This window comes from Hypanus sabinus, chromosome 17 (assembly GCF_030144855.1).
Source record: "Hypanus sabinus isolate sHypSab1 chromosome 17, sHypSab1.hap1, whole genome shotgun sequence".
Lineage (NCBI taxonomy): Eukaryota > Metazoa > Chordata > Chondrichthyes > Myliobatiformes > Dasyatidae > Hypanus > Hypanus sabinus.
Window position 1 is genome coordinate 14,820,346 of NC_082722.1, and position 27,269 is coordinate 14,847,614.

Below are 27,269 nucleotides of genomic sequence, written 5' to 3' on the forward strand. Positions count from 1 at the left end.
CCTTGCAGTTTATCATTTAGTTCCTTTTCTTCTCTACACATCCTCCTACCTGCTTTAGTTTAGCCAATCTGAAGGTTTTAGTACAACACTGTATGGTTCGTTCACTCTATGCATGCATAGAGTTACATACTCTATCAAGTCGCTTCTCGTTCTTATTCATTCCAAAGAGGAAAGCCTGAGCTCACTCAAGCTTTCCTTTTTACAGACTCCCGTTTCTTCTCTGCTGTCTATCTCTCCATGGCTTTGGTATCGACACCGCACCTCTTTGCCACTCTACTCATTCCTTACCGCCTATTGCCTGTTCCTTTGTCCCATCTGAAACCCCCTGTCTCTAAACTAACCAATCTGTTTTTGGTTCTGATGCTCCTCGTCACAGTTAGTCATCTCCCCTCACCGTCTCCCCACTGCATCCCTCCACCCTCCTTAGATCCTCCCCTCACCGTCTCCCCATTGCATCCCTCCACCCTCCTTAGATCCTCCCCTCACCGTCTCCCTACTGCATCCCTCCACCCCCCTTAGATCCTCCCCTCACCGTCTCCCCACTGCATCCCTCCACCCCCCTTAGATCCTCCCCTCACCGTCTCCCCACTGCATCCCTCCACCCCCCTTAGACCCTCCCCTCACCACCGCTCTTCGCGGTAGTTCCTCCCACAATTCATCCTCCTCGTTGTCCCCACCTCTATGGCACTTTGTGTACAAGTGAAAGCCAGTGCGGGTTGTCGTGGAGATCTCAGGATGGTTGCCTTATATCTGACGATTGCTTCTCTCCTAGTGCCTGACGTAGTCTTTACTTCTGCCGTAAGTAGCACCAATGATTTACCCAAATTTACTCACTACTTATAAACTAGATAACTAACTATAAAATGGATTTACCTTGAAGGGTCTCGACCCGAATCCATTCCCTTGTACAGATGCTTCCTGATCTGCCGAGTGTCTCAAACAGTTTGTTTCTCTCTCTTGCATACCTTTACAGCCCTGGCAGCCCCCTTTAAGAACACAGTTCATGTGCCACCCGACGCTTCCTCTAGTTTTCTGCTCGTAACCACCCTGCCTTGTCCGCCCTTCCAAATGTTGCGCCATTCGGTTTATTTCGCCTTTCCTTTTTTCCGCCGTATCCTCGAACGGGAAACTCCAGTCGGGAGTGTGATTATAAGATCGCCAACAAGAGAAAATCTGCAGATGCTGGAAATCCAAGCAAACACACTGAAAATGCTGGAGGAACTCAGCAGGCCAGGCAGAATCTATAGAAAAGAGGACAGAGAACGTTTCGAACCGAGACACTTCATCAGGACCCAGCATGTTGTGTGCGTTGCTTATAAGATCCTCGTTCCCGAGCATCATTGTTAGGGATTTTTTTTAAACCGAGCAGCGACGAATGGCTTACCTCGGCAAGAGCCAAGGTGGGGATTGGACTAGTCGCTAATCTCATAGATGTCTTGGTTAACCGCGCCCTTTGGGTTCTTGATCAAACCGTGCGGTCGGACTGTCGCCTATGACAGCTTGATTGTTATGTCGGCCAATTTTTGTGACAAGAAGCGGTCTTCTATACTACGAATTGAACCTCGCTCATTGATAGGAAGATGTGAAAGGAATATTAGTCAAGACAGAGGTACCATTGTGCTCATTAGAAAAGGTTAAGGGAGCAACACACACAAAACGCTGGAGGAACTCAGCAGGTCAAGCACATCTGTACCTAATGAATTGGCCGCAATGTATTTCTGCATGGCAATATGGGGACACTGCTGGGCACTGTAATGGAAAGCACATTACTAAGCAACTAAATATTGTGCTTAGCAGGTCTCAGGAAGGGGAAACCAGCAGGTTTACGGCGTGCTCAAGAACGGGAATCGGTGTGTCTGCAAAGTGGAATTTTCTGACTGGGAGTTTCCAGTTGAAAGATTCTATGAGCTGCAAGACTTTTCACAGAACTGTTCCAGCTTACTGCAAGAGAGGTTATCAGAGGTGAACATAAGCATATAACAATTACAGCATGGAAACAGGCCATCCCTGCTCTTCTAGTTCGTTCGGAATGCTTACTCTCACCTAATCCCACCTACCCGCACTCAGCCCATAACCCTCCATTCCTTTCCTGTCCATATACCTATCCAATTTTTTTAAACGACAATATTGAACCTGCCTCTACCACTTCTAATAGAAGCTCGTTCCACACAGCTACCACTCTCTGAGTAAAGAAGTTCCCCCTTGTGTTACCCCTAAACTTTTGCCCCCTAACTCTCATCTCATGTCCTCTTGTTTGAATCTGCCCTACTCTCAATGGAAAAAGCCTATCCACGTCAACTCTATCTATCCCCCTCATAATTTTAAATACCTCTATCAAGTCCCCCCTCAACCTTCTACACTCCAAAAAGTAAAGACCTAACTTGTTCAACCTTTCTCTGTAATTTAGGTGCTGAAACCCAGGTAACATTCTAGTAAATCTCCTCTGTACTCTCTCTATTTTGTTGACATCTTTCCTATAATTCGGTGACCAGAACTGTACACAATACTCCAAATTTGGCCTCACCAATGCCTTGTACAATTTTAACATTACATCCCAACTCCTATGCTCAATGCTCTGATTTATAAAGGCCAGCATATCAAAAGCTTTCTTCACCACATGAGATTCCACCTTCAGAGAACTATGCACCATTATTCCTAGATCACTCTGTTCTACTGCATTCCTCAATGCCCTACCATTTACCATATATGTCCTATTTGGATTATTCCTACCAAAATGTAGCACCTCACACTTATCAGCATTAAACTCCATCTGCCATCTTTCAGCCCACTCTTCTAACTGGCCTAAATCTCTCTGCAAGCTTTGAAAACCTACTTCACTATCCACAATGCCACCTATCTCAGTATCATCTGCATACTTACTAATCCAATTTACCACCCCATCATCCAGATCATTAATGTATATGACATGTCAGTAAGAAGATGCATGCACCAGCTCTGGGTATCTACTTTGGGAGTAGTTACCATTAGGTGAAGCTCGCTAACACTGCTTTAAACGAGGCATCGATGTTTTATAAATCTCCATTTCGTAACTTGTTGAGTCAGTGCAGGAAACAAAGCAACTTGTCCAAGCAGGCGTGGCATAACGTGGGTAACGCTATGCTCATCCAGTCTTCCTTTTGTTTGCTATTGGTTCAGGTGATGGAAGAGTGTCAGCCATAACTGAGAGAAAATCATTTTGTTAGCAGCCTTCCACCAACCAGCAGAATAGACCATAAGATATAGGAGCAGAATTAGTCCATCCAGCCCATTGAGTCTGCTTTGCCATTTCATCATGGCTGATCCCAGATCCCACTCAATCCCATATACCTGCCTTCTCGACTTACTGCTTGATGCCCTCACTGATCAAGAAATGATCAACTTCTGCCTTAAATATATGGACGGAATTGTTCTCCACCGCAGTCTGGGGCAGAGCATTCCATAAACTTACTACTTCCTGGATAAAAAATTTACTGCTTGCCTCTGTTCTAAAGGGTCACCCTTCAATTTTGAGGCTGTGACCTCTAGTTCTGGAAACCCCCACCATAGGAAATATCCTCTCCACATCCACCCTATGTAGTCCTTTCAACATTTGGTAGGTTTCAATGAGATCTGCCCACATTCTTCTAAATTCCAGTGAGTACAGGCCCAAAGCTGCCAAATGCTCTTCATATGTTAACCCCTTCATTTGCAGAATCATCCTTGTGAACCTCCTCTGGCAACACATCCTTTCTGAGATATGGGGCAATATCTCTGTTGACAATACTCCAAGTGTTGCCTGACTAGTGTCTTATAAAAAGGCTCAGATTATCTCCTTGTTTTTATATTCTATTCCCCTTAAAATAAATGCTAACATTGCCTTTGCCTTCTTTACCACAGACTCAACCTGTAAATTAACCTTCTGGGAATCTTGTAGGAGCACTCCTAAGACCTCAGCACCTCTGATGTTTGAACCTTCTCCCCTTTAAATGATAGTCCACACTATTGTTCCTATTATCAAGATGCATTATCATACATTTCCCAACAATGTATGCCATCTGCCACTTTTTTGCACATTCTTCCAATTTGTCTAAGTCCTGCTGCAATCCCATTGCTTCCTCAGCACTACCTACCCCTATGCCTAACTTTGTGTTATCCACAAACTTTGCCACAAAGTCAACAATTCCATTATCTAAGTCATTGACAAACAATGTGAAAAGTAGTGGCCCCAATACTGACCCCTGAGGAACACCACTGGTCAATGGCAGCAAATCAGAAAAGGCCCCTTTTATTCCCACTTGCTGCCTCCTGTCAGCCATTCTGCTATCCATGCCAGAATCTTTCCTGTAATGCCATGGGATTTAATCTTGCTAAGCAGCCTCATTTGTGCCACCTTATCAAATGCCTTCTGAAAATCCAAGTACATTATATCCACTGCCTCTCCTTTGTCCACACGACTTGTTACTTCCTTTAAGAACTCTAACAGATTTGTCAGGCAAGATTTCCCTTTACAGAAACCATACTGACTTTGACTTATTTTATCATTAGTCTCCAAGTACCTTGAAACCTCATCCTTTATAATAGACTCAAACACTTTCCCAACCGCTGAGGTTAGGCTAACTGGCCTATAATTTCTTTTGCCTTCCTCCCTTCTTAAAGAGTAGAATGACATTTGCAATCTTCCAGTCCTCTGGGACCATGCCAGAATCAAGTGAAAGATCATGACCAATGCATCTGTTATCTCTTCAACAACCTCTCTCAACCTTTGAGTTTGCCTAGCACTTTTTCCTTTGTAATAGCAATGGCACTCACTCCTGCTCCCTGACACTCACAGACCACTGGCACATTGTTAGTGTCCTCCACAGGGAAGATAGATGCAAAGTACACATTAAGTTCATTTGCCATTTCTTTGTCCCCCATTACAGCCTCACCAGCATCTTTTTCCAATGGTCCAATATCAACTCTTATCTTTTACTCTTTATCTAATTGAAAAAACCTTTTAGTATCTTGCTTTATATTATTGGCTAGTCTGCCCTCACATTTCATCTTTTCCCTTCTGATAGTCTTTTTAGTTGCCTTCTGTCGGATTTTAAAAGCTTCCCAATCATCCAACTTCCGTCTCACTTTTGCTACCTTTTCTCCCCTTTCATTAGCTTTTATGCAGTTCTTAACTTCCCTTGTTAACCACGGTTGCCTATCCCTGCCATTTGAGAACTTCTTCCTTGTGGGACATATCTATCCTGTGCCATGTGAACTATTCCCAGAAACTGCAGCCACCTCTGCTCTGCCATCATCCCCACCAATATCCTCTTCCAATCCATCTGGGCAAGCTCCTCTCTCATGCCTCTGTAATTCCCTTTACTCCATTGTGATTTAGATACATATGAGTTTATGCTTTTCCCTCTCAACTTGCAGAATGAATTCAATCATACTATGATCACTGCCTCCTAAGGGTTCCTTTACATTAAGTTCCCTAATAAGTTCTGAGTTATTACATTACACCCAATCTAAGATAACCTTAGGCTCAAGCACAAGCTGCTCTAAAAAGCCATCTTGTAGGCATTCAACAAATTCCCTCTCTTCCCAACCTGATACCAACTTGATTTTCCCAGTCCTCTTACATATTGAAGTCCTCCATTACAATTCTGTCATTACCCATATTACATGCTTTTTCCAGCTCCCTTTGAAATCTGAGCATATGGCAGGGTATGGGGAGGTAAGGGCAAAGAAAGAGAAGAACTCAAGGAATGGATGAAGGTGATTAGTTGAAATTTGCAAGATATATTTTGATGTATCAGATTGTCTTGGATTTTAGTGCTTGTTATGTGCAGTTTTTAATTTTTGCACTGATGTCAGCAGATTTTGTGGTGGTCAGCAATAGAGAGAAGGGAACGTGGGGGTAGAGATTTTGTTGATATGCCTATTGTCAGCACTGTCACATGAAGACCACACTGTCACGATGCTTCCTCCTCTGCATCTGCTCACTGATCGACTATGATTTTACCATAGGGAAGTGGTATAACATACAGCAGACTCTCAGAATTTCTTGAGGTCTACTGGGCTGACGACTGCAGAATTCTTCTCCAGCAGTTCAGTCAGTGAACATCAGCCTCCACTTTGTACCACACAATGATTTTGTGGCAGTCACGTGCTCCACTATACAGTAGCATAGTGGCGGGCACAACCTTGTTACAGCTCAGGGTATTGGCGTTCGTACATTCTTGACATCTGCGCGTGGATTTCCTTTGAGTACTGTTTCCCCCTGCAATACAAAAATGCACAGTATCAGTTAGTGGGACAATTGGCCATTGTAAATTGTCCTGTGATTAGGCTAGGGTTAAATCAGTGGGTTGCTGGCTGACATGGCTCAAAGGGCACTGTATCTTTAGACTTTAGATTTTAGATTTAAAAATAAATATATGGTGGTTGAACACTGAAATTAGGAGCGATCAGCTCACGACATAGGCCAATGCATGGAACAGCCATTTTGATTTTGTATGAGAAATCAGGTTACACTGTCACCATGAATTCCACAAGATCACTGTCCAACAATCAGATCGATGTGCTGGGACAAAATTCCTTTTGGCTCCTTTCCTGAGCTGATATGCAGCATTATCAAAGCACCAAGGGATCAACTATTGGTACCTTCCGTCATTCTGGTGAAGTCAATGTCACACAGCTGATCATGTGCCTAACAACCACCATGCATCCACTTATACTAATCCTATTTTATTCTCCGCACATTCTCATCAAGTCCCCCTGGATTTGGTACTCACTCGGTGGCCAAATACCAAGCTACTAACCTGCAGACACAATAGGCCTACAGTGGATTCAATCTCACTGGCTCTTTACTTGGCCCTGGACCACCTGGACGACAGAAATACCTATGTCAGGCTGCTGGTTATTGACTAAAGTTAGCATTCAACACTATTATTCCTTCAGTACTAATCAATAAGCTTCAAACCCAGGGCTTTCATATCTCCCTCTGCAACTGTCTTATTACTATCATCAGTAAGGAGCCTGAAAACTCTCAAATGTTTTAGAAACAGCTTCTTTCCCTCTGCCATCAGATTTCTAAACAGTCCATGAACATTACATTAAATATTTTTCACTCTATACCTATAATCTCCCTTGTGCACCAATAGACAGCAGTCAAACCATTCTCGAATATAGTTCCAATATCTCAAGCACTAACAGAGAAGAATCTGTTGCTGGAGCAACTTAATGATTTTAAAAAAAGATTATCTTTATTTGTCACATGTAAATTGAGACATCGAAACAGACAACAAAATTCATCGCTTGCATCAACAACCAACACAGTGCAAGGATGTGCTGGGGGCAGCCCACAAGTGTTGCCATGTTTTTGGTGCCTACATAGCATGCCCATGCCTCACTAACCCTAACCCTGAAGTATGGCAGAGAGATGTTCTCTTCTTCATTCTCCATTTATCTTTACCCCATTATCAGGTCATCTTCCTCCGCATGCCTCCCTTCCTTTCTTGGTCATGGTGCATTCTAAATGAAATAACTACTGGGACCTTACACTGACAAAGCCCCTCCTTCCATAACTAGAAACAAATTTAACTGAAGATCTGCAGTTACAACAAATTATCCATTGCCTAACCAATCTTGTGGAATTTGCAAACACCCAAAAGCCAGATGTTGCAAAAACCAAATATTATTTTGCTCATATGGAAAAAAACAGAACGTTCTGAAATACTTGGCAGGTCAGGCAGCATTTGTGGAAAGAGAAACAGAGATAATGTTTCCGATCAAAGACGGTCATGAAGATCTGATCAATAGTGAATCTAGAGTAACAAACAACCTGCTGGAGGCAAGTGGTCCTGATGCAGAGTTTTGACCCAATTGTTGACAATAACACCTAGAAAAGCTGTTCGACCCACTGTGTGCCTACAGCAGATCATCTGATTGGAAATCTTAGATGTGTAATGTTAACCATTACTCTCTCTACAGCTGTTGCCTGCCCAACTAAATGTTTCCAGGTTGTCTGTTTTTATTTCAGATTTTTAAAATGTTCATTGATTATATCAAGAAAGTAATTTACGTCCAACCTGCAAGTAATATATGGAACATTTAACACAAGTGGGGTGGCCTTCCATTCAGCTGAGTAATAAACTGAGCAGATTAACAGATGGAACTCACCCAGATGGTGGTGTATCCTGAACATCACCCACACACCAAGACAGTGAGACACTTACCCATTTACCAGGAAAACAGAACTCAAATGTCAAGATGCATTCACCCAAAGAGAAAGACACTGACACCCAATCATTAATCGAGAATGTTGTACATAGTGTAGATTACATTGCTCCTGCAGGCAGACAGCAAAACACAGGAATATCAAAGCCAAATTGCTGATGCTAGAAATCCAAAATAAAAAGAAAGAGAGGGAAGAGCTCAGCAGGTCAGTTGGCATCTGTGAAAAGAAAACAATTAACATTTCAGGTAACATACCCTTAATCAAAACTGAGGCGCAGAAATCCACCATACAAAACAACAATACAAGCATCCTAAAGTTTAAGTAGGACAGCTGAAGGGAGGTTGATGCACCATCAATAACTCACACTGAGACGTAGGCGAGATATCGGCTTTTATTGACTGGAAGAAGGAACCAGGAGTGAGTGTCTATCATACAAGGTCCTGGAGAATGAGGCCGATCTTCAGGCCGCAGGTCTCCTTTATACAGGGGCCTGTGGGAGGAGCCACAGGAGCAGTCAGCAGGGGCGTGTCCCAACAGGCACATAGTTCACCACAGAGGTCTTCACATACAAGGAAGGAATTTGCATTTCTCGGAAGGACTGTTTAGCTTGTTGGATGGTAGGTAGAGATTAGGCAAAAGAGTTGGTGTTACCTCTTCTGTGATGGCACAGGAAAATCAAGTGACAACGTAGTTAAAAAAGTATGAATCAGGGAGTTGCAAAGGGACTTCCTATTTATAACTTTGTGGTGATGTGGGACAGGATTCATGTACAACGAAATCTCAGCAACAAAGGAAAGGGATCTGACAACATGACCCTGGAAAGGGGCACATAGGACTCCACTTCAGAGTGATCCCAGGAATAGTGCAAAGAGATTCCACATCGGTGAAACTCCAAAAAAAGATCATGGGGCTCTTCCTTCGAAGGTGTGCACATACACATTTCATTTCCTACTAGCGAACAAAAGAATTTAAACTGCACTCAAAAGGTTGTCACCCTCCACCTCATTGGCATGTTCAGTATATTTCAGGATCGCACACAATCGCATTTCCTTTTCCAGTTTCTGTTGGACAGTGTTGACAATGTGGAGTTTGCAATGATTTGTCTGCAGACATTAGAACTGGCTTGTTTATTCTGTTTTTATTGAAGAGGTTATTCAGTACACACATGTTGGCACTGTGTGAAATATCGCACAGCACTAGATTTTTGCAAACAGTGATCATTACAAGTTAGAGGGACCATTGGACTGGCGAAACAGGGGCTGATTTACTGTGTAACTCATCAGTCACTGGAAAATTAAAACAATCTGAACTATTGATCCATCAATTGAATGGTGTTCAGTAATTTTCATTTTATTGATTGTCAACAGACTTAACCTTCCTCTTTAGGTATACATCTAAACTAAATGGTTGACCCTGGCTTGTTAACTGAATGTACTCTCTACCTCATTAGAAGTTTCTCCCCTTTTTGCTTCTTGCAACTTGAGATTTCCAAGATTTGCCATTGAGCCCAGATGCTGTGCTTCAACCCATTTCCCTTCCCCATAACCTGAAAACTGGGGTCTTCCTTGTGCCTAAGAACACACATAGAACAGTACAACACAGAACAGGTCCTTCAGCCCATAATGTTGTGCTGAATTAACGATCACACGCTCAACTAAACTATTACCTTCTGCCTCCATATACTTCCAGTTTACATGTGCAGTACCTTACGAGGCCTTTTGAACACCATTAACATATTTGCTTCCAGCACCACTCCAGGAACCCACTATATGTGTATTAAAACTTTCCCTCCTTTAAACTTACTCCCTCTCACCTTAAATACATGCCCTCTGGTATTAGACATTTCAGCTCTGACAATAAAGATGCTAGCTGTTAGCCAGATCTATGCCTCCCATTCTTACAAACCTCTATCAGATCTCGCCTCAGTTTCTGTTGCCCCAGAGAAAACAACTCAAGTTTGTCCAACCTCTGCTTATTAGCACATGCCCTCGAATCCAGGCAGCAATACTAGTAAGCATCTTCTGCACCTTCTCCAAAGCATCAGTATCCTTCCTGTAATGGGGATGACCAGAACTAAAGGCAATACTCTAGATGTGGTCTAATTGGAGTTTTGTAAAGCTGCAACATAACTTCCTGATTCCTGAACACAACTCCTTGACTAATAAAGACAAGCATGCCATATGCCTTCCTTACCACGTTATCAACCTGTGTAACAATTTTTGTGGAAACATGGACTTGAACCCCAAGTTCCTTTGCAGGTAACACTCTCTTTACATCTGTCCAACTCTTCACATTTGGGTGCATTAAACTCCGCCTGCCGTTTCTCTGTCCATATTTGCAACTGATCTACATCCTGCTGGATCCTTTGTCAATCTTCTACGATATCCACAAACCAACAACCTTTATATTGTATCAAACTTACTAAACCACCTGTCTACATTTTCATCCAGGTCAACATAAATAAAACAAACAGCAGAGGTCTCAGTACAGATCCGTAGGGAAAACAACTAGCCACCTACTTCCAGACAGAATAAATCTGTAGAGGAGTGGTTCGTAGGCTGGGTTTGAATCAGGTTTGTTTAATGAAGTTCCATATCTTTAATTAGTGGACTGCCGGGAGAGATTTAGGCCAGGGGTACCCAAGTGCAGAGGAGACCATAGACGAGGATGGAATTGAACAAAACATCATTTCTTATGGATTGGTTAGAAGAGAACACAGGCAAGGAGTCAAGAATCACTACACACAGGGTAGATAAACTCAGAAATGAGCGGACAAACAAAACAGAGGGAACTTAAATAGACAAAACAAGGCACAGGTGCATTGTAACTAAAACAAGACAGAGACAATAATTAGTGGACCAGGAGCATGGAGCCTGTAGGGCTCTGGCACTCTCAAGTGGCCAGATTGAGGCATGACAGGAGTCCGCCCTTCTGCACCCAGTACCTGACAGCCCAGGGCGATCTGAGTGGTGACAGTGGATCCAGGATGTCACAGGAGAGAACCCACGACCTTTCCTCTGGGCCATAACCCTCTCAGTCCACTAAGTACTGGAGCTGGCCACGAACCAGACGGCAGTCAGGAAGCTGACGGGTGGTATACATTTACTCACTGTCGCTAATGTGAGGAACTGAGGGTGATCTCAGGACTGGCACCAGCGGACTGCACAGAAGGGGCTTTATAACCATATAACAATTACAACACAGAAACAGGCCACCTCAGCCTTTCTAGTCCGTGTTGAATGCTTACTCTCACCATTAAGGTGGGAGGTGTGGAAGGTGGGGCTGATACACATGATCTGTGGCAACTAGAGAGGGTAAATAGCCAGGTTAATCTGACGGAGAACCTTGAACAGTCTGATGTAGACTGGTGCTAATTTCCGAGACTCATCCCACAGAGGAAGGTCTTTATTGAAGAACCAGACTCTTTGACCAAGATGGAACAAAGGCCTCAGCCACCTCAACAGGCAAGCAGCTGGTTTGCTGCTGTTGGTGCAGGAATGCCCCAGGATGATGGATCAGCTGTACAGTACACGGGGCCCCCACTTCAGACTCCCTTTCAGGAATCTGAGGGGTGTGGGTAAACAAAGGGAGACATACCTGTAGAAGAGTAGTAAGGAGTGTTACGTGCATCCTCTGGTGGTCACTCTAGAAGGTTGAGTTGCCCGACACAAGGCACCTCATGGTCTTCCTCAGGGTCCCGTTTGGTTCTCTTTGTCAGCCCACTGAATTGGGGGTGACTGTAGCTCCACTGAGCTGACAGAAGGCCTTCCTAGACAAGGAGGTAAACAGAAAGGATCAATTCGAAACAGAAATCTGGGGAAGTTGTGTACTCTAAATGTGCGTTTCAGCACAAGGTTGGCCATCTCCTGAGCCGAGGGAAGCTTGGTTAGGGTACAAAAGGGCAGGTCTTGGAGAACCAGTCCACCATAATCAAGGTGTTACCTTGAGATGGTGCAGATGGGTAATGGAGTCCATGGAGATACAGGACCAGGGACCAGGGATGGGAAGGGATGGGCTGTGGGTGTATGGATGTAATCTGGGTTCCTTGTTCTAGGCGCAGATGTGACAGACTGCTGTGTGTGATTTGATATCCTCATTCATGCCCATTCACCATTAGAGCAGTCCCTGTTTGTCCTGTGATGTGTAATGTGTGCCTCGATTGTAACACATCTGAAAAGACAGACTTAGGGGTGAAAAGGTGATCCAGCAGGCCATTACCTGGGGCTACCTCCTGCTGTAGTGCTCTCCTGATGATGGCTTCTCCCTCCCAATGGACTGGTACCACCAGCCCAGACCTTGGGAGGAATGGCTCTAGGCTGGTGACCAGGTCTGGTGTTTCAAACTGCCTGGAGAAGACATCCGGCTTCTGATTATTCAAACCTGGATGGTAGGTAATTTTAAATTAAAATGAAGAATTTAACCACTTTGCCTTTTGAATATAGGTCAGATACTTGTGGTCTAGTTATTTATCACCCTCCATCCATTATCTCTGCTCCTTCAGGACTAATTTGACTGTCAACAGCTCTCTATTCCCTATGTCATAATTCCTCTCCACAGAAGAGAACCACCAAGAGAAGAAAGCACACGGATGTAGTTTTTGGTCAGATGGGGGGGGGGGGGAGGGGGGATATGGCGAAGGAACAGCTCCAACCCCAACACCTGAGGCTTTAAATCAGGGAAAACAAGGATGGGAACTGTTGTGAACCAATGTTTCAATTCCTAAAAAGGCAACTTGGCTTCTCCAAAAGGTGACGGAGGTTTCTTTAGTCAGACAGTAAGATGTGCTGCGATGGAAATGGAGTTGAGAATGAATCTCCAGAAAAAAATTGCAAGCCCCAGAAACCGCTGGAGCTGCTTGATTATGGTGGGTCACAGCCATTCCCTGATGGCTAGGGTCCATCTTCAGTTTCCCCTTTGAGACCATAAACCTGAGGAAAGGGACTGTGGAGATGTGGAACTCACTGTTCTCCAACTTGACGAATAGTTAGTCCTGGAGTTAACATTGAAAGACCCTCTGAACATTTTGGATGTGTTGGAGAAGATGAGTATGCCATCCAGGTACACAAAGGCAAAGTGTTGTAGCATCACCCAGAGAATGGGCCTGGAAGACTGGGGTGTTGACTAAACCGAACGGCATCACAAGATGTTCAGAGTAGTGGTCTTCCATTCATGGCCCTCCTGTGTACGGACTAGGTGTATGCATTTTGGAGGTCCCGTTTAATAAAAATTGTTGTCCTCTGAAACAACTTGAAGGCTGTGGGCATCAGAGGCAAAGGGTACTGCTTCTTCACTGTGATCTGATTGAAGCCTTGATAACCTATACATTGTCAGAGTCCGTTATCCTTTCATGCACTTGTAGAGGATATGGAGAGTCAGCTAAAACTAGGCATTAGGGCTTCGCAGATGTAATCCTCCAAGGCCACTCTTTCCGGAGCTGCCAGGGAGAAGAGTCTTCTCAGAGCAGACAGATTCAATTCAGTCACACAGTCATAGGCTTGCTGAGGCAGGTGTGTGCTGGCTCGCTTCTTACTAAAAACCTCAAGCAGGTCTGCATACTTGGGAGGACCTTGACAGTTCAGCAGAGGCAGAAGACCATCCATGGAGTGGACCACTTAATTTGTGGGTTGTGGAAGGCTACCCAGGGTTGACCCAAGATCTATGGGAACTCAGGAGAATGAATAAGATGAAACTAGATAGTCAGGGTATGCTGTTCCACATGTAGATACACGGGAGCAGTGAAGTGACAGATCCTCCCAGGGCCCAGAGGTTTTCCCCTGGCTGTGATCAGTTGGTTGGGATGGGCCAAGGCAACTCGAAGGTGTCTTGCTAACATGAAGTCCATGAAATTACCTATTGTGCTAGAAGGCATATTGTTGTTTGCCCCAGGAGATGGGGGTAGACGGCACAAGCCCAGTTGTAGCAGACCTGGGTGAAAGATGAAATCTGTCACAGATCTCCCTTCCCTGGATGAGTCTAGATGCTTCTCGACAACTCAAGACAGGCAGAGTGTAAATGGCCCAGTTCAGCACAGTAGAAGCAGCATTTTCCCTTTATTCTTTGGTCCCACTGGGCTAGAGAAAGTCTGGTTCTGCTTATTTGCATCGGATCCTCTGGAGGAAGATGAGGGGAGCCGAGGGGTGTGCTTGACTGCACCAAGGGTGATGAGGCTGGAGTGGCTCGGAGATTGGAAATCCTAGAAGATTCACTATGGTATTTTGTTCTCCTTTCCTGGAGACAATTGTCAACCTGGATGGAGGTACTAAGAGAGTCCTGAGATCCTCAACTGGGTCTCTGGCTACCAATTCACCTGGTAACCCACAGTAGAACATGAACTTCAGTGATCCAACTACTTGGTACTGCCAGAGTGTGGAACTTGATTGCATATTCAACTATGCTTTGGGTACCTTGACGAAGTTGGAAGTTAGTTGGCTGCCTTGCATCCACTAACTGGCTGGTGAAGAGGGATACATCAACATAACTTGGAAAGTTCTCCCAGAGCACCATAGCCCAGGTGAAAGCTCTGCCAGAGAGAGGAAGATGATTTAGGTTGCAGTGGTTGGATGGAAACTTGGTGGGTTGTATCTTGAAAGCTAGAGAACACTGGGTAAGAAACCAGGTGCAAAAGAAACCAGAGACAAGGATGCTAATTGAGCTAAGGATCTTTACTTGTGAATTTATTTGTTGAGAACACAGGCTAGGATGCCAAATCAAAACACACAGGGTAGCTAAACTCAAGACTGAGAAAAGACAAACACAACAGAGGGAACTTAAATAGACAGACAAAATAAGGCACAGGTGCACTGTAAATAAAACAAGGGTTCAGATGAAAATAGTCAACTGATAATTAAAGCCTGGAGGACTCTTGCTCCCCCAGGTGGTCAGACCGAGGCATGACTAAATCTCATTGACCACCACCCTCTGTTCTATGTGCAAGCAAATTCTGATCAAAATAACCTGTTCACTGAGGATCCCATGTTTCTTACTCTGAACTGCTGCAATTTTCTATGAACTGTTGTAAATTTCAAGATAACATTTATCGAGTCCAAGATCCAAGCGTTCATTGAAGAAATACGGAATGAGACTGCTCGAATTAACCAGTTCGACACAGTGCAGAAACAGAGCCTCTACCACCCACTGAACTTCTGGCCCCTTCGTTGGGAATTGAAGAACATGAAGTCAGAGTTGGAGAAGATTCCTTCACCAAATACTGAGGCACTTCAAAAGGTCACCTCCGAGGTGAGATCAATTAGATTTTTTAATATTATTTTAAATGGCCGTATTTGCCTATTGTGAACAGATTTAACTTTCTCTTTAGCCATGTCTAAATTTAAATGGTTGGCCTTCACATATTAATTGATAAAAGAAGAAGGGAGAAGCAAGGGACTGCAGATGCTGGAATCTGCAGCAAATATAATCTATGGAAGAACTCATTTGGACAGGTACAGTACATGTACAGGAAAGGTTTAGGGGATATTGGCCAAATGCAGATCAATTGCATCAGCTTAGTTGGGCATCTTGACTGGCGTGGATGAGTAGCTTCCATGCCGCATTACTCCCGTGACTTATTCAGTAGGTCAAGCAGCATCTGTGGAGGCAAAATGGATATGTCCTCGTGCCGGTTTTTGACATGAAAGGTTGATGCATCTCCTTTGCCTCCAAAGATGGTGCTCAGTCTGCTGAGTTCTTCCAGCAGTTTATTTTTTGTGCCTCAATAGATTATAGAATGCTACAGCATAATACTACACCATGTTGTTGTGCTGACCTTATAACTTATCTTGGGATCAATTTAACCCTTCCCTCCTAATAGCCGTATATTTTACTATCATTCATGTGCCTGAAAATGAAGATGAGTTCTGAAAAGGCTGTGAGCTTAGACTTCATTATCCTAGCTAGAAATGTCTGGAGGGACTAAAAATAAATTGAGTCCATTTACTGTCTTTGGATCACTTCGCCCCAATCCTGACAGCACCTTATCATAATTAGTATCAGAGTGGCTGACACTCTGATAAAAGAAGTGACTTTTATCACTCTGTCACTCAGACACACACTCTGTCTGTTTAACAACTCACACTTTGAACCCAAGCATGTTAAAGGGAAGCCCGGAAAACTTTTGAAAGGTAAAATATTACTGTCTAAAATAAAAGACTGTCCGTCTGTCCAAGAAGCAAAAATGAGTACTATTAGCTTTCCTAAAAAAACAGAGCAATCATTATCCTTATTAATAGATCATGCTAATTACCACAAATAATAAATGGAATGCTGAATGTCATTCCAATATCTCTAATAATAAACAAGCTGGAGAAAAAAGTCTTGATGAAGGGTCTTTTTTTCTTCTTCAGTCCTGATGAAGAGTCTCAGCCTGTAACATTGACTGTACTCTTTCCTACAGGTGCTGCCTGGCCTGCTGAGTTCCTCCAGCATGTTATGTGTGTTGCATGGATTTCCAGCATCTGCAGATTTACTCTAGTTTGTGATTAGACCAATACCCCTAATATTATTTTGTTCACCCGACACCAGCATTAAATGCAGTACATTCAGATTCAGATTAGTTTATTGTCATGTACACAGAATGCAACACAATTCCTTCTAGCCTGGATGTAGCATTGAATAAACTGTGTGCATGGCAATAATAGGTACGAGGGGCATCTTGGACCTCCAGAAGTCATCCATAGCAGGGGTGATTGATAATTTCGTGGCCTCGGGTAGAAGGAGTCTATTCTAGAAAACCTAGCACATTTATTTTTCAACATAGTCCCTTCCTACATTTACACACTTAGTCCAGCAGTTGTGGAGTACACAGGTCCCTTTGTAGAAGTCGGCCAGCATCTTGGACCTCCAGAAGTGGTCCACAGCAGGGGTGATTTTAAAAGGGTTTTCTAAAATTGACTCCTTCTACCTGAGGCCACAAGCTTATCAATCACGCCTTGTACAGCAATACAGCAATGGGTGCAAAACAACAGAATGGTGTAAAGACCATAAGACGTGGGAGCACATTAGGCCATTTCACCCATTGAGTCAGCTCCACTATTCTCTCGTAACCTTTGGCACCTTTACTAATTAATAACATCAATCTCTGTTTTAAAGATAATGATTTGACCTCCACAGCCGTCTGTGGCAATGAATTTCACAGATTCACTGCCCTCCGGCTACAGAAATTCCTCCTCATCTCTGTTCTAAAGGGACATTCTTCCATTCTAAGGCTGTACCCGCTGGTCCTAGAATCCCACACTATAGGAAACATCCTCTCCACATCCACTCTATCTCGGCCTTTCAATATTTGATGTTTCAATCTCTCCCAGCTCCCATCATTCTTCTAAACTCCAGCAAGCACAGGCCCAAAGCCATCAAATACTCCTCATATATTAACCCTGTAATTCCTGGGATCATTCTCATTAACAGATGTAATAGTGGCCAAAGGAACTAGTGTAAGGGATGAACTGAAGGAAATTTATATTAGGCAAGAAACGATGTTGGATAGACTGTTGAGCCTGAAGGCTGATAAGTCCCCGGGACCTGATGGTCTGCATCCCAGGGTACTTAAGGAGGTGGCTCTAGAAATCGTGGATGCATTGGTAATCATTTTCCATAGATTCAGGAACAGTTCCTGCTGATTGGAGGGTGGCTAATGTTGTCCCACTTTTCAAGAAAGGAGGGAGAGAGTAAACAGGGAATTATAGACCAGTTAGCCTGACGTCAGTGGTGGGAAAGATGCTGGAGTCGATTATAAAAGAGGAAATTATGACAGATTTGGATAGCAGTAGAAGGATCAGTCCAAGTCAGTATGGATTTATGAAGGGAAAATCATGCTTGACTAATCTTCTGGAGTTTTTTGAGGATGTAACTATGAAAATGGACAAGGGAGAGCCGGTGGATGTAGTGTACCTGGACTTCCAGAAAGCTTTTGATAAAGTCCCACATAGAAGATTAGTGGGCAAAATTAGGGCACATGGTATTGGGGGCAGAGTACTGACATGGATTGAAAATTGGCTGGCTGACAGGAAACAAAGAGTAGCGATTAACGGGTCCCTTTTGGAATGGCAGGCTGTGACCAGTGGGGTACCGCAAGGTTCGGTGCTGGGACTGCAGCTGTTTACGATATACATTAATGATTTAGATGAAGGGATTAAAAGTAACATTAGCAAATTTGCTGATGACACAAAGCTGGGTGGCAGTGTGAAATGTCAGGAGGATATTATGAGAATGCAGGGTGACTTGGACAGGTTGGGTGAGTGGGCAAATGTATGGCAGATGCAGTTTAATGTGGATAAATGTGAGGTTATCCACTTTGGTGGCAAGAACAGGAAGGCAGATTACTATCTAAATGGAGTCAAGTTAGGAAAAGGGGAAGTACAACAAGATCTAGGTGCTCTTGTACATCAGTCAATGAAAGCAGGCATGCAGGTACAGCAGGCAGTGAAGAAAGCTAATGGCATGCTGGCCTTTATAACAAGAGGAATTGAGTATAGGAGTAAAGACGTCCTTCTGCAGCTGTACAGGGCCCTGGTGAGACCCCACCTGGAGTATTGTGTGCAGTTTTGGTCTCCAAATTTGAGGAAGGACATTCTTGCTATTGAGGGAGTGCAGCGTAGGTTCACAAGGTTAATTCCCGAAATGGCGGGACTGTCATATGTTGAAAGATTGGAGCAACTGGGCTTGTATACAGTGGAATTTAGAAGGATGAGAGGGGATTTGATTGAAACATATAAGATTATTAAAGGATTGGACATGCTGGAGGCAGGAAGCATGTTCCCACTGATGGGTGAGTCCAGAACTAGAGGCCACAGTTTAAGAATAAGGAGTAGGCCATTTAGAACAGAGATACAGAAAATTTTTTTCACCCAGATATTGGTGAATATGTGGAATGCTCTGCCCCAGAAGGCAGTGGAGGCCAAGTCTCTGGATGCATTCAAGGGAGAATTAGATAGAGCTCTTATAGATAGCGGGGTCAAGGGATATGGGGAGAGGGAAGGAACGGGGTACTGATTGTGTATGATCAGCCACAATCACAGTGAATGGCGGTGCCGGCTAGAAGGGCTGAATGGCCTACTCCTGCACCTACTGTCTATTGTCTATTAATGTCCTCTAGAGCCTCTCCAATGGCAGCACAGCTTTCTTAGATATGGGGTCCAAAACTGCTCACAATACTCCAAGTGCAGTCTGACTAATGTTCTATGAATCATCATCATTACATATTTGCTTCTATATTCTAGTCCTCTCAAAATAAGTGCTAGCATTGCATTTGTCTTCCTTACTACCAACTCACCCTGCAAGTTAACCTTTAGGGAATCCTACACGAAGACTCCCAAGTTCCTTTGCCTCCCTGATTTTTGACTTTTCTCCCTTATACAGGAAGTGTAGATGATAGAAAATCAGTCTACACCTTTATTCCTTCTCCCAAAGTCCATCACCAGGTCATCACAAAGTCCTATACTATGTTCCATCTGTCACTTCTTTGCCCATTCTCCTAATCTATCTAAATCCTTCTGCAGAGTCTCTGTTTTCTCAACATTTCCTGCCCCTCCACCAACTTGGTCACAAAGCTATCTATTCCGCCATTGGCATATTACGTAAAGAGAAGCTGTTCCAGCACTGACCTATATGCAACAATACTAGTTATTGGCAGCCAACCAGAAAAGGCCACTCTTTGCCTTTTACATCAGCTAATCATGTATCCATTCTAGCATCTTATTTGCAATACCATGGAATCAAATTTTGTTTGGCAGCCTCATGTGCAAGACAGTAGCACAATCTGTAGTAGTGCAAAAAAAAAGTGACAATAATGGAATAAGCAACTGAAAACATGGCAGCAAATAATAAATATTTCATTTCATTAATGATAAACACTGGTTATTTCCTTGATAGTTCATTACCCAAAATAATGAATAGTGTGCCCATTGCCTGTAATGATGCTCTCTGTTTCTAACCAATAATAGATAAACTAGTGGTTATCCATATGAATAAGTGGACTAATCACTATCTTTAATAATATTATGTACATTGACGTTTCATCATACATAATAGCAGGTAGTTTGTTATCATACTTCATAATAAATGCATTCTTTAACACTAATAGCAAACAGATAGTTCATTAACCCTGATAATAAGCAGCTTGTTCACTACAGACTACTCATAATTTCCATAGTATAGTGGTTAGTGCAAGGCTATTACAGTGCCAGTAACCGGAGATCAATTCCACTGCTGTCTGCAGAAGTTTGTATGTTCTCCCTGTGAATACATTGGTTTCCTCCAGGTGCTCCAGTTCCCTCCCACATTCCAAAGACACACTGATTAGTAAGTTAACTGGTCACATAGGTTTATTTAAAGCAGAGGTTGATAAGTCCTGGATTTGTAAGTGCATCAAATATTACAGGGAGAAGACAGGGGAATGGGGTTGAGAAGGATAGTAAATAAGCAAAGGTGGGCTGAATGGCCTAATTGTAACCATATAACCACTACAACACGGAAACAGGCCATCTCGGCCCTTCTAGTCTGTGCTGAACGCTTACTCTCACTTAGTCCCACCTACCTGCACTCAGCCCATAACCCTCCATTCCTTTCCTGTCCATATACCTATCCAATATTTTTTTAAATGACAAAATCAAACCTGCCTGTACCACTTCTACTGGAAGCTTGTTCCACACAGCTACCACTCTCTGAGTAAAGAAGTTTCCCCTCGTGTTACCCCTAAACTTTTGCCCCTTAACTCTCAACTCTTATCCTCTTATTTGAATCTCCCCTACTCTCAATGGAAAAAGCCTATCCAAAGCAACTTTATCTATTCCCCTCATAATTTTAAATACCTCTATCAAGTCCCCCCTCAATCTTCTACACTCCAAAGAATAAAGACCTAACTTGTTCAACCTTTCTCTGTAACTTAGGTGCTGAAACCCAGGTAACATTCTAGTAAATCTAGAATGTACTGATCTATCTTATGATTAAGTGGGTGGTATGGGCTTGTTTGGCTAGTAGGACCTGTTACTATGCTGTATATCTAAATAAAACTTTTAAAAAAATGAACAATGCATTACCACTAATAGTGGGCTGCTCATTGCCCCTAACAATAAGTGATCAACTGCTAGTACTAATGCAAATATGCAGTAAATATACATTACATTAAACATAAATTCTAATGAATGTAATTTTTGATCTAGCTGGATGATTCCCATCGTAGTGTGCTGAGGTTACAGCAGTATGACAAACAGAACTTATTGAACATGAAAGACCTCTTGAAGAAAATGAAGAACCAAGTAGAAAGCTCTTCTGTTTACGGCAAATTAAAAATTGGTGAGATTACATGTTCACTCACTAGCATACCTTATTTGTTACTTTAGCAACATTCATCTGTAATACCAAGCAAACTCATTCAGGTTTAAACTACATTCAATTCTATTACATTGAGATTATAACAGAGAGTTCTTGCACTTTAAACTTACTTGCTGCCCATTATGCCCCTGGCATTTGGGTCAGCATGAAGGTCCTCCATCTCTGGTGGTGTTTAGGGCTTCCTTCATCGTATCAGTAACTTCCTCTTGGTTTTCATTACTGTCAGTCATTTAAGTCCCTGGTAGAACCTCAGGGGTACCATCACACTCAGATGTGGGAGGATTTTTCATTGCTGTTTCCATAATAATTTAGTTTTACCAGTCAGGGTTATTAACCCTGTGTTAAATTCCTGAACCTGCAGGACCAATGGACTACTCTTAGTCCGGCCTATATTCTTTGACCTGTTTGATATGGGTGACCCGACCAAGAGTCAAAGCATAAGGTCCTGACTCCAGCCAACATAGTGCTCCTGGTTATTGAAGCACACAAATCTCCAAGCCACGACAAGTCTGTGCTCCTTTTGGAGGTTGCACTTTAAAGAGCATTCTTAATTTCTGATGCATGATGTGTATACCACAGATGGTGAATGAACTGGGCTTACCTATTCCTGGCTCTGTAAGCATTGTTGGGAATTTCTCAATATTGATGTGCATCTTTAAAAATGGGCAATTCACCAGGCCAGATAAAATGCATGTCAGTCTCTTTAAAAAAGAAAGGGAGGTTTGGCTATACAGTAATTCCCATTGTCCCTTGACTATATGTAAGCTAAAAGTGAACTGGAAGTTTTCTGATTAAGTAAAATTGTTTAAAAAGACAATAACCAAAATAGAAACAATAAGGTCAGTCTGGAAAAATTCTGAAGGTTGAAATCCACATATTAATCAAGAACAGTTGGTGACTTCTAACTATATAGAATATATGAAGTGGTTGATATTAGAATATTTGGTGCATTCTACAAGGAGATTGAACCAGTGTGGATAACTTCACTCTCCTTAGCTCTGAACTGATTCCAGAACCTACAGTCCCACTTTCAAGGGCTCTGCAACTCATGTTCTCAGTAATATTTATTTATTCATTTTGATTTGCATGTTTTGACTTCTTTTGTGCATTAGTTGTTCATGTTTTTTCATAAAGTCTTTATTTTCCTGTGAAAGCCTGCAATAAGGTGAATCTCAAAGTAGTATATGGTGTATACATATATGTACTGTGAATTTGACCTTTAGAGGGTGCTTGCCAAAGAAGGTAAAACCCGATGGGATCCAAGGGAAAGCAGCAGTTTAACACAGCAGCAAAAAGTAACAGTTAACCTGAAGCCTACGATTCAGTACTCTTGCTTCTCTTGATATGTGTAAATTAGATGACTTGGAAGTCATAATTAAGATGACTACCAATGAAGCCAAAATTGACAGCGTGATTGAAAGTGAGTTGGAAAGTCCTTGGAAGATACCAGTGAACTGTTTGCAAAAATAGCAAATGGAATTCAAATGTTAGGCAACATATTTGGAGAGGGAAAAAGAAGACAAGAGTTTGTGTCTTATGGTAGGAAGGGCAGCCATAATGTCCACTGAGTCCATATTGGCTGTCTGTAAAGCAATAATAAAGTAAAGCTGCTAATACCACTGATTACACTAGAAGAGTATGTTATCATATCCCCTGTAATTCTTGGCATAACCTTAAATCTGCACCTACTGACCTTGTACAATAGGGACACATTTTTGTTGCATACTTTGTATACCTACACCTTAATCCTATCTCTCCACAATCTTCTTTGTGCTTAAAATCCTTCATCCCTTGAATCCATCTTGGTAACTCTCATGTGCACCCTCTCAAGGACTACCTCATGCCTCATAAAATATGGTGACCAGATCAGGACAATAGTCTAACTGTGGTCTAATCGTGTGTTTGCTAAATAATGTATCATATTAGTATTTAATAACCTTATTCATGAAGCCCAAGATCCTAAATGCTTCAACAACTACTCTCTCAATACATGCTTTTGGCTTCATAGATACATACATATAATCCCCTTAGATCCTGTTTTTGCATACAGTGTTGAACAAAGTCAAGATTGGCTCATATCCTTACATTTCATACTTCTCTGTATTAAATTCCAGCAGCCACTTATTTGTTATTCTGCTGCATCCTGTTTCAATTGATTGACATAATTGACATAGAAAATTTGAAATTTTAGTCTCCAAATACCCAGGTGTAGTCTAATCCAAAAGCAGATGTTGTTGGGTCAGGATGGTGGCAGGTGTGGGCTGAGCCTTTGAGATGTTTAGTACCTGTGTATTCACAAGTGAGGAACAGCTAACCTTTGGTTCAATGAACACATAAATATATATATTTATATATGAGGGATGATTGATAAGTTTGTGGCCTAAGGTAGAAGGAGTCAATTCTAGAAAACCCAACACACTTATTTTTCAACATAATCCCCTCCTACATTTACACACTTAGTCCAGCAGTCGTTGGGCATATGGATCTTGTACCTTCAGAAAGTGTCCGCAGCAGGGGTGATTGATGAGTTCATGGCCTAAGCTAGAAGATGAGTTATACAGCTCTCATTACATGCACATGCAGTTCAACTCTTTGAGTGATTATGCAGAAAGCTTGAAGTTAATAACTCATTGGGGTGATTGATAAGTTTGTGACCTAAAGTAGAAGGAAATGAGTTATTAACTTCAAACGTTCTGCCTAATCACTCAAAGAGATGAACTGCATGTGCATGTAACAAGAGCTGTAAAACTCATCTCCTTCTACATTAAGCCACAAACTTATCAATCACCCATGCTATGGACACTTTCTGGATGTCCAAGATCTGTATGCTCCACTACCGCTGGACTAAGTGTCTAAATGAAGGAGGGGACTATGTTGAAAAATAAATGTGCTAGGCTTTCTAAAATTGACTCCTTCTACCTTAGACCATGAACTGATCAATCACCCCTCATATGCTGTAATAGAAATCTATGTAATGAATCTGATGAGAATGAAACAGAAAATGTGTAGATTCTGATGGGAATGGGAGTTTGGTTGAGAACATTGGGAGAAGTGATGTAGTGAATTAAGTCTAAAGGGAATTACAGAGGCATGATTAGAGGGAATGATATAAAGGTTAATGACATCATATAATTCAATGAAGCTGGATTGATAGATATGGGGTGAGGTCGATGGGTTCAACAAGGGTTTATTCTCTTTATTGATTAAAGAAAAAACATCAAAACAACTGAAAGAAACGAACTATAATTAATTATCTTCCTTTCAGGTAATTGTACTAAAGGAATTTTACGTAATATCAGCAGACCTTTAGTAGCACAAATCAACCCATATGGTTCATCATACCCTTATGGAGCATGGGGCATGGATTCAATGCTTGGAAGTCCAAAATTGTACTGGATTGTGGCACTACTTTCTTCCAATATTTATGGAAATACAGTACGAACTTACTCTTCTTACACAGACTTCCTCATGTTGAATAGTCATATAGATTTTACGGTGACATCATCATACACCACGACCAATTCGATCCAGGGTCCAGGTGTTGTGGTTTATAATGGGTCTTTGTATTATAACTGTTATAAATCTGGAGAAATTTGCAAATTTAACCTTAACACAAAGGTTATAACTAATGTGAACCTTCCTAATGCTGGCCATTCAAACAAATTCCCGTACTGTTATTACAATTGTTATGGCTACACAGACATAGATTTCTCGGTGGATGAAAATGGGATCTGGGTTATTTATGCCACTGAAGAGAATTATGGCAACATTGTACTGAGTAAAATAAGCAGCATTAATATGACTGTGTTGCAGACCTGGAAAACAAAGCTCTTTAAGAAATCAACAACTAATGCCTTTATGATCTGTGGGGTGCTTTATGCCACTCGATATATCAATGTAAATGAAGAGGAAATATTTTACATGTTTGACACCATCACTAATCAAGAGGCCAAAAATCTTAATATCCGTTTTGTCAAATACTCTCCAAATGTGGCAAGCCTTCATTATAACCCAGTAGATAGGAAGCTCTACCTTTATAATGAAGGCTACATGATAGCCTATAGTATCTTGTTTTCCTAAACAATTTTATTGCAGGATATTTACTAGATCAAAGATTTTATGGCATTAAAATATAACTACTATAACTTCACTTAAGAATTTTAAAATGTCCTAGGTCACCTGAAAGCTCAAATAACAGTTCGTTACAAAACCAAGAGCCAGAATATTAAAACTTCATATTAAAAATAGAAAATGATCTTAATATCCAGCAGGTCAAGAAGCATTTATGGTGAGAAAAATATTATTGACATTTCATGTAGATGAACTTTAATCGGAATCTGTCTGCATTGATGCTGTCCGACCTCCTGAGCATTTATAACATTTTCTGTTTTTGCTTTTTTTTTGCATTTTCCATTTGCTTTTTATAATGGGTACAGCTGTGGTAAATATGAGAGAGAAAATAAATCAGGACTTTTAAATTGATGACTTCTTTGGATTTAATGTATTCTCCAGCTTTTGCAATGGCGATGGATTCTGAAATAAACCATTTGCACTTATTCAGTGCATCAAGACACATTATAAAGGAATCATTTTGGAAAGTACTTACTAACTTTTGCAATGCAACAGAAAGAGCAGTATTCCTTTACATTTATGCACAAGTGTTAAAAGTTCTGAAAGATATTTTAAACTGGAGTCTATGCACCGAAACTGAATTCATAATGTTAAGAGATTTTCAGCTACACTTTAACACCACGATTGTGTGAGCATTAGGCTGGACATAGAGAGAAAAAGGTAGTTCAACAAAATAAAGCACACGCAGTAGCAGGGGAGAGTCACAATTTAATACTGATCCTAAACTAAGTTGAAGGGGAACATGATTTATCTCTGTAAACAACAGCATTTGATTACAAGATGTAATTTGTTATGTCAGCAATGATAAGTTCCTCACAAGTCACATTTCAAAGAGCAGAATGTAAAAATTAAATATTGCTTAATTATTATTGTCTTGCTTATTTGTATCTCTAAAATGAGGCCTCTTGAAAAAAGCATGTATTTATATTTGTTAATGAGATGGTTCACACAGCACATTGAAATGATCTGCATTGTTTCGTATGAACTGAGGCCTGCATCTTTGAATACTTTGCTTTATTGTGACTGAATAAAATGTTTTATTATATCTAATTGTATCTGCCAACATTGCAGTCAAGTACTGGTTGTAATAATGAATCAAGCAAGGCATTCACATTATGTTTTAGAGATTTAAGATGGCCCTAATGTTTTTCTTATACATACTGAAGAAGCATAGCTCTCAAAATGGGATCCAGCAGCAAATGTCCATGTAATAAAATAGCTTAAAAATAACTTTTAAGAGCTATTGGTTTCTGGATGAATACCATCTGGCACAACTCCTTTGCTCTTTGAAAAAGTCAGTTTCTTAAGTCCACCTGGGAGCACGTGTAGGGCCATCATCCAGAAGGTGATACCACAGAAGGTGCAGCATTCTCCACATCCCATACTGAACCATTGATCTTCATTTTGTGCTTAAGTTGCTGATGTGAGGCTGAAAAACATAAACTTTTGATGCAAGATACTATGAATGTGTGAAGGAGTAGAATGTAACTGACTTGGATGAAAATGCAGATGGGCGGGTTAGTACATTTGTGGATGATAGTGAGATTGGTGGAGCTGTGGATAGTGTAGAAGACTGGCAAAGAATACAGCACGATGTAGATCAGTTGCAGATATGGGC

General features: G+C 41.8%; 1 protein-coding gene across 1 annotated transcript; it reads left to right on the plus strand.

Moving 5' to 3' along the window:
- Positions 1–728: 728 nt before the first annotated feature.
- si:ch211-194m7.8 (olfactomedin-4) lies at positions 729–26,705 on the plus strand. Its single transcript, XM_059992582.1, has 5 exons — positions 729–798; positions 1,798–1,962; positions 15,224–15,433; positions 21,349–21,481; positions 24,786–26,705. Exons 1-5 carry the CDS (start codon positions 736–738, stop codon positions 25,598–25,600), a joined length of 1,386 nt encoding a protein of 461 aa, XP_059848565.1. The 5' UTR covers positions 729–735; the 3' UTR covers positions 25,601–26,705.
- The last annotated feature ends 564 nt before the right edge of the window (positions 26,706–27,269 follow it).

Coding starts and splice junctions, on each gene's coding strand:
- si:ch211-194m7.8 (XM_059992582.1), top strand. CDS start 736: ATGGTTGCCTTATATCTGACGATTGCTTCTCTCCTAGTGCCTGACGTA. Junction 15,434..21,348: donor TTCAAAAGGTCACCTCCGAG/GTGAGATCAATT, acceptor TTTTTGATCTAG/CTGGATGATTCCCATCGTAG. Junction 21,482..24,785: donor TTACGGCAAATTAAAAATTG/GTGAGATTACAT, acceptor TCTTCCTTTCAG/GTAATTGTACTAAAGGAATT.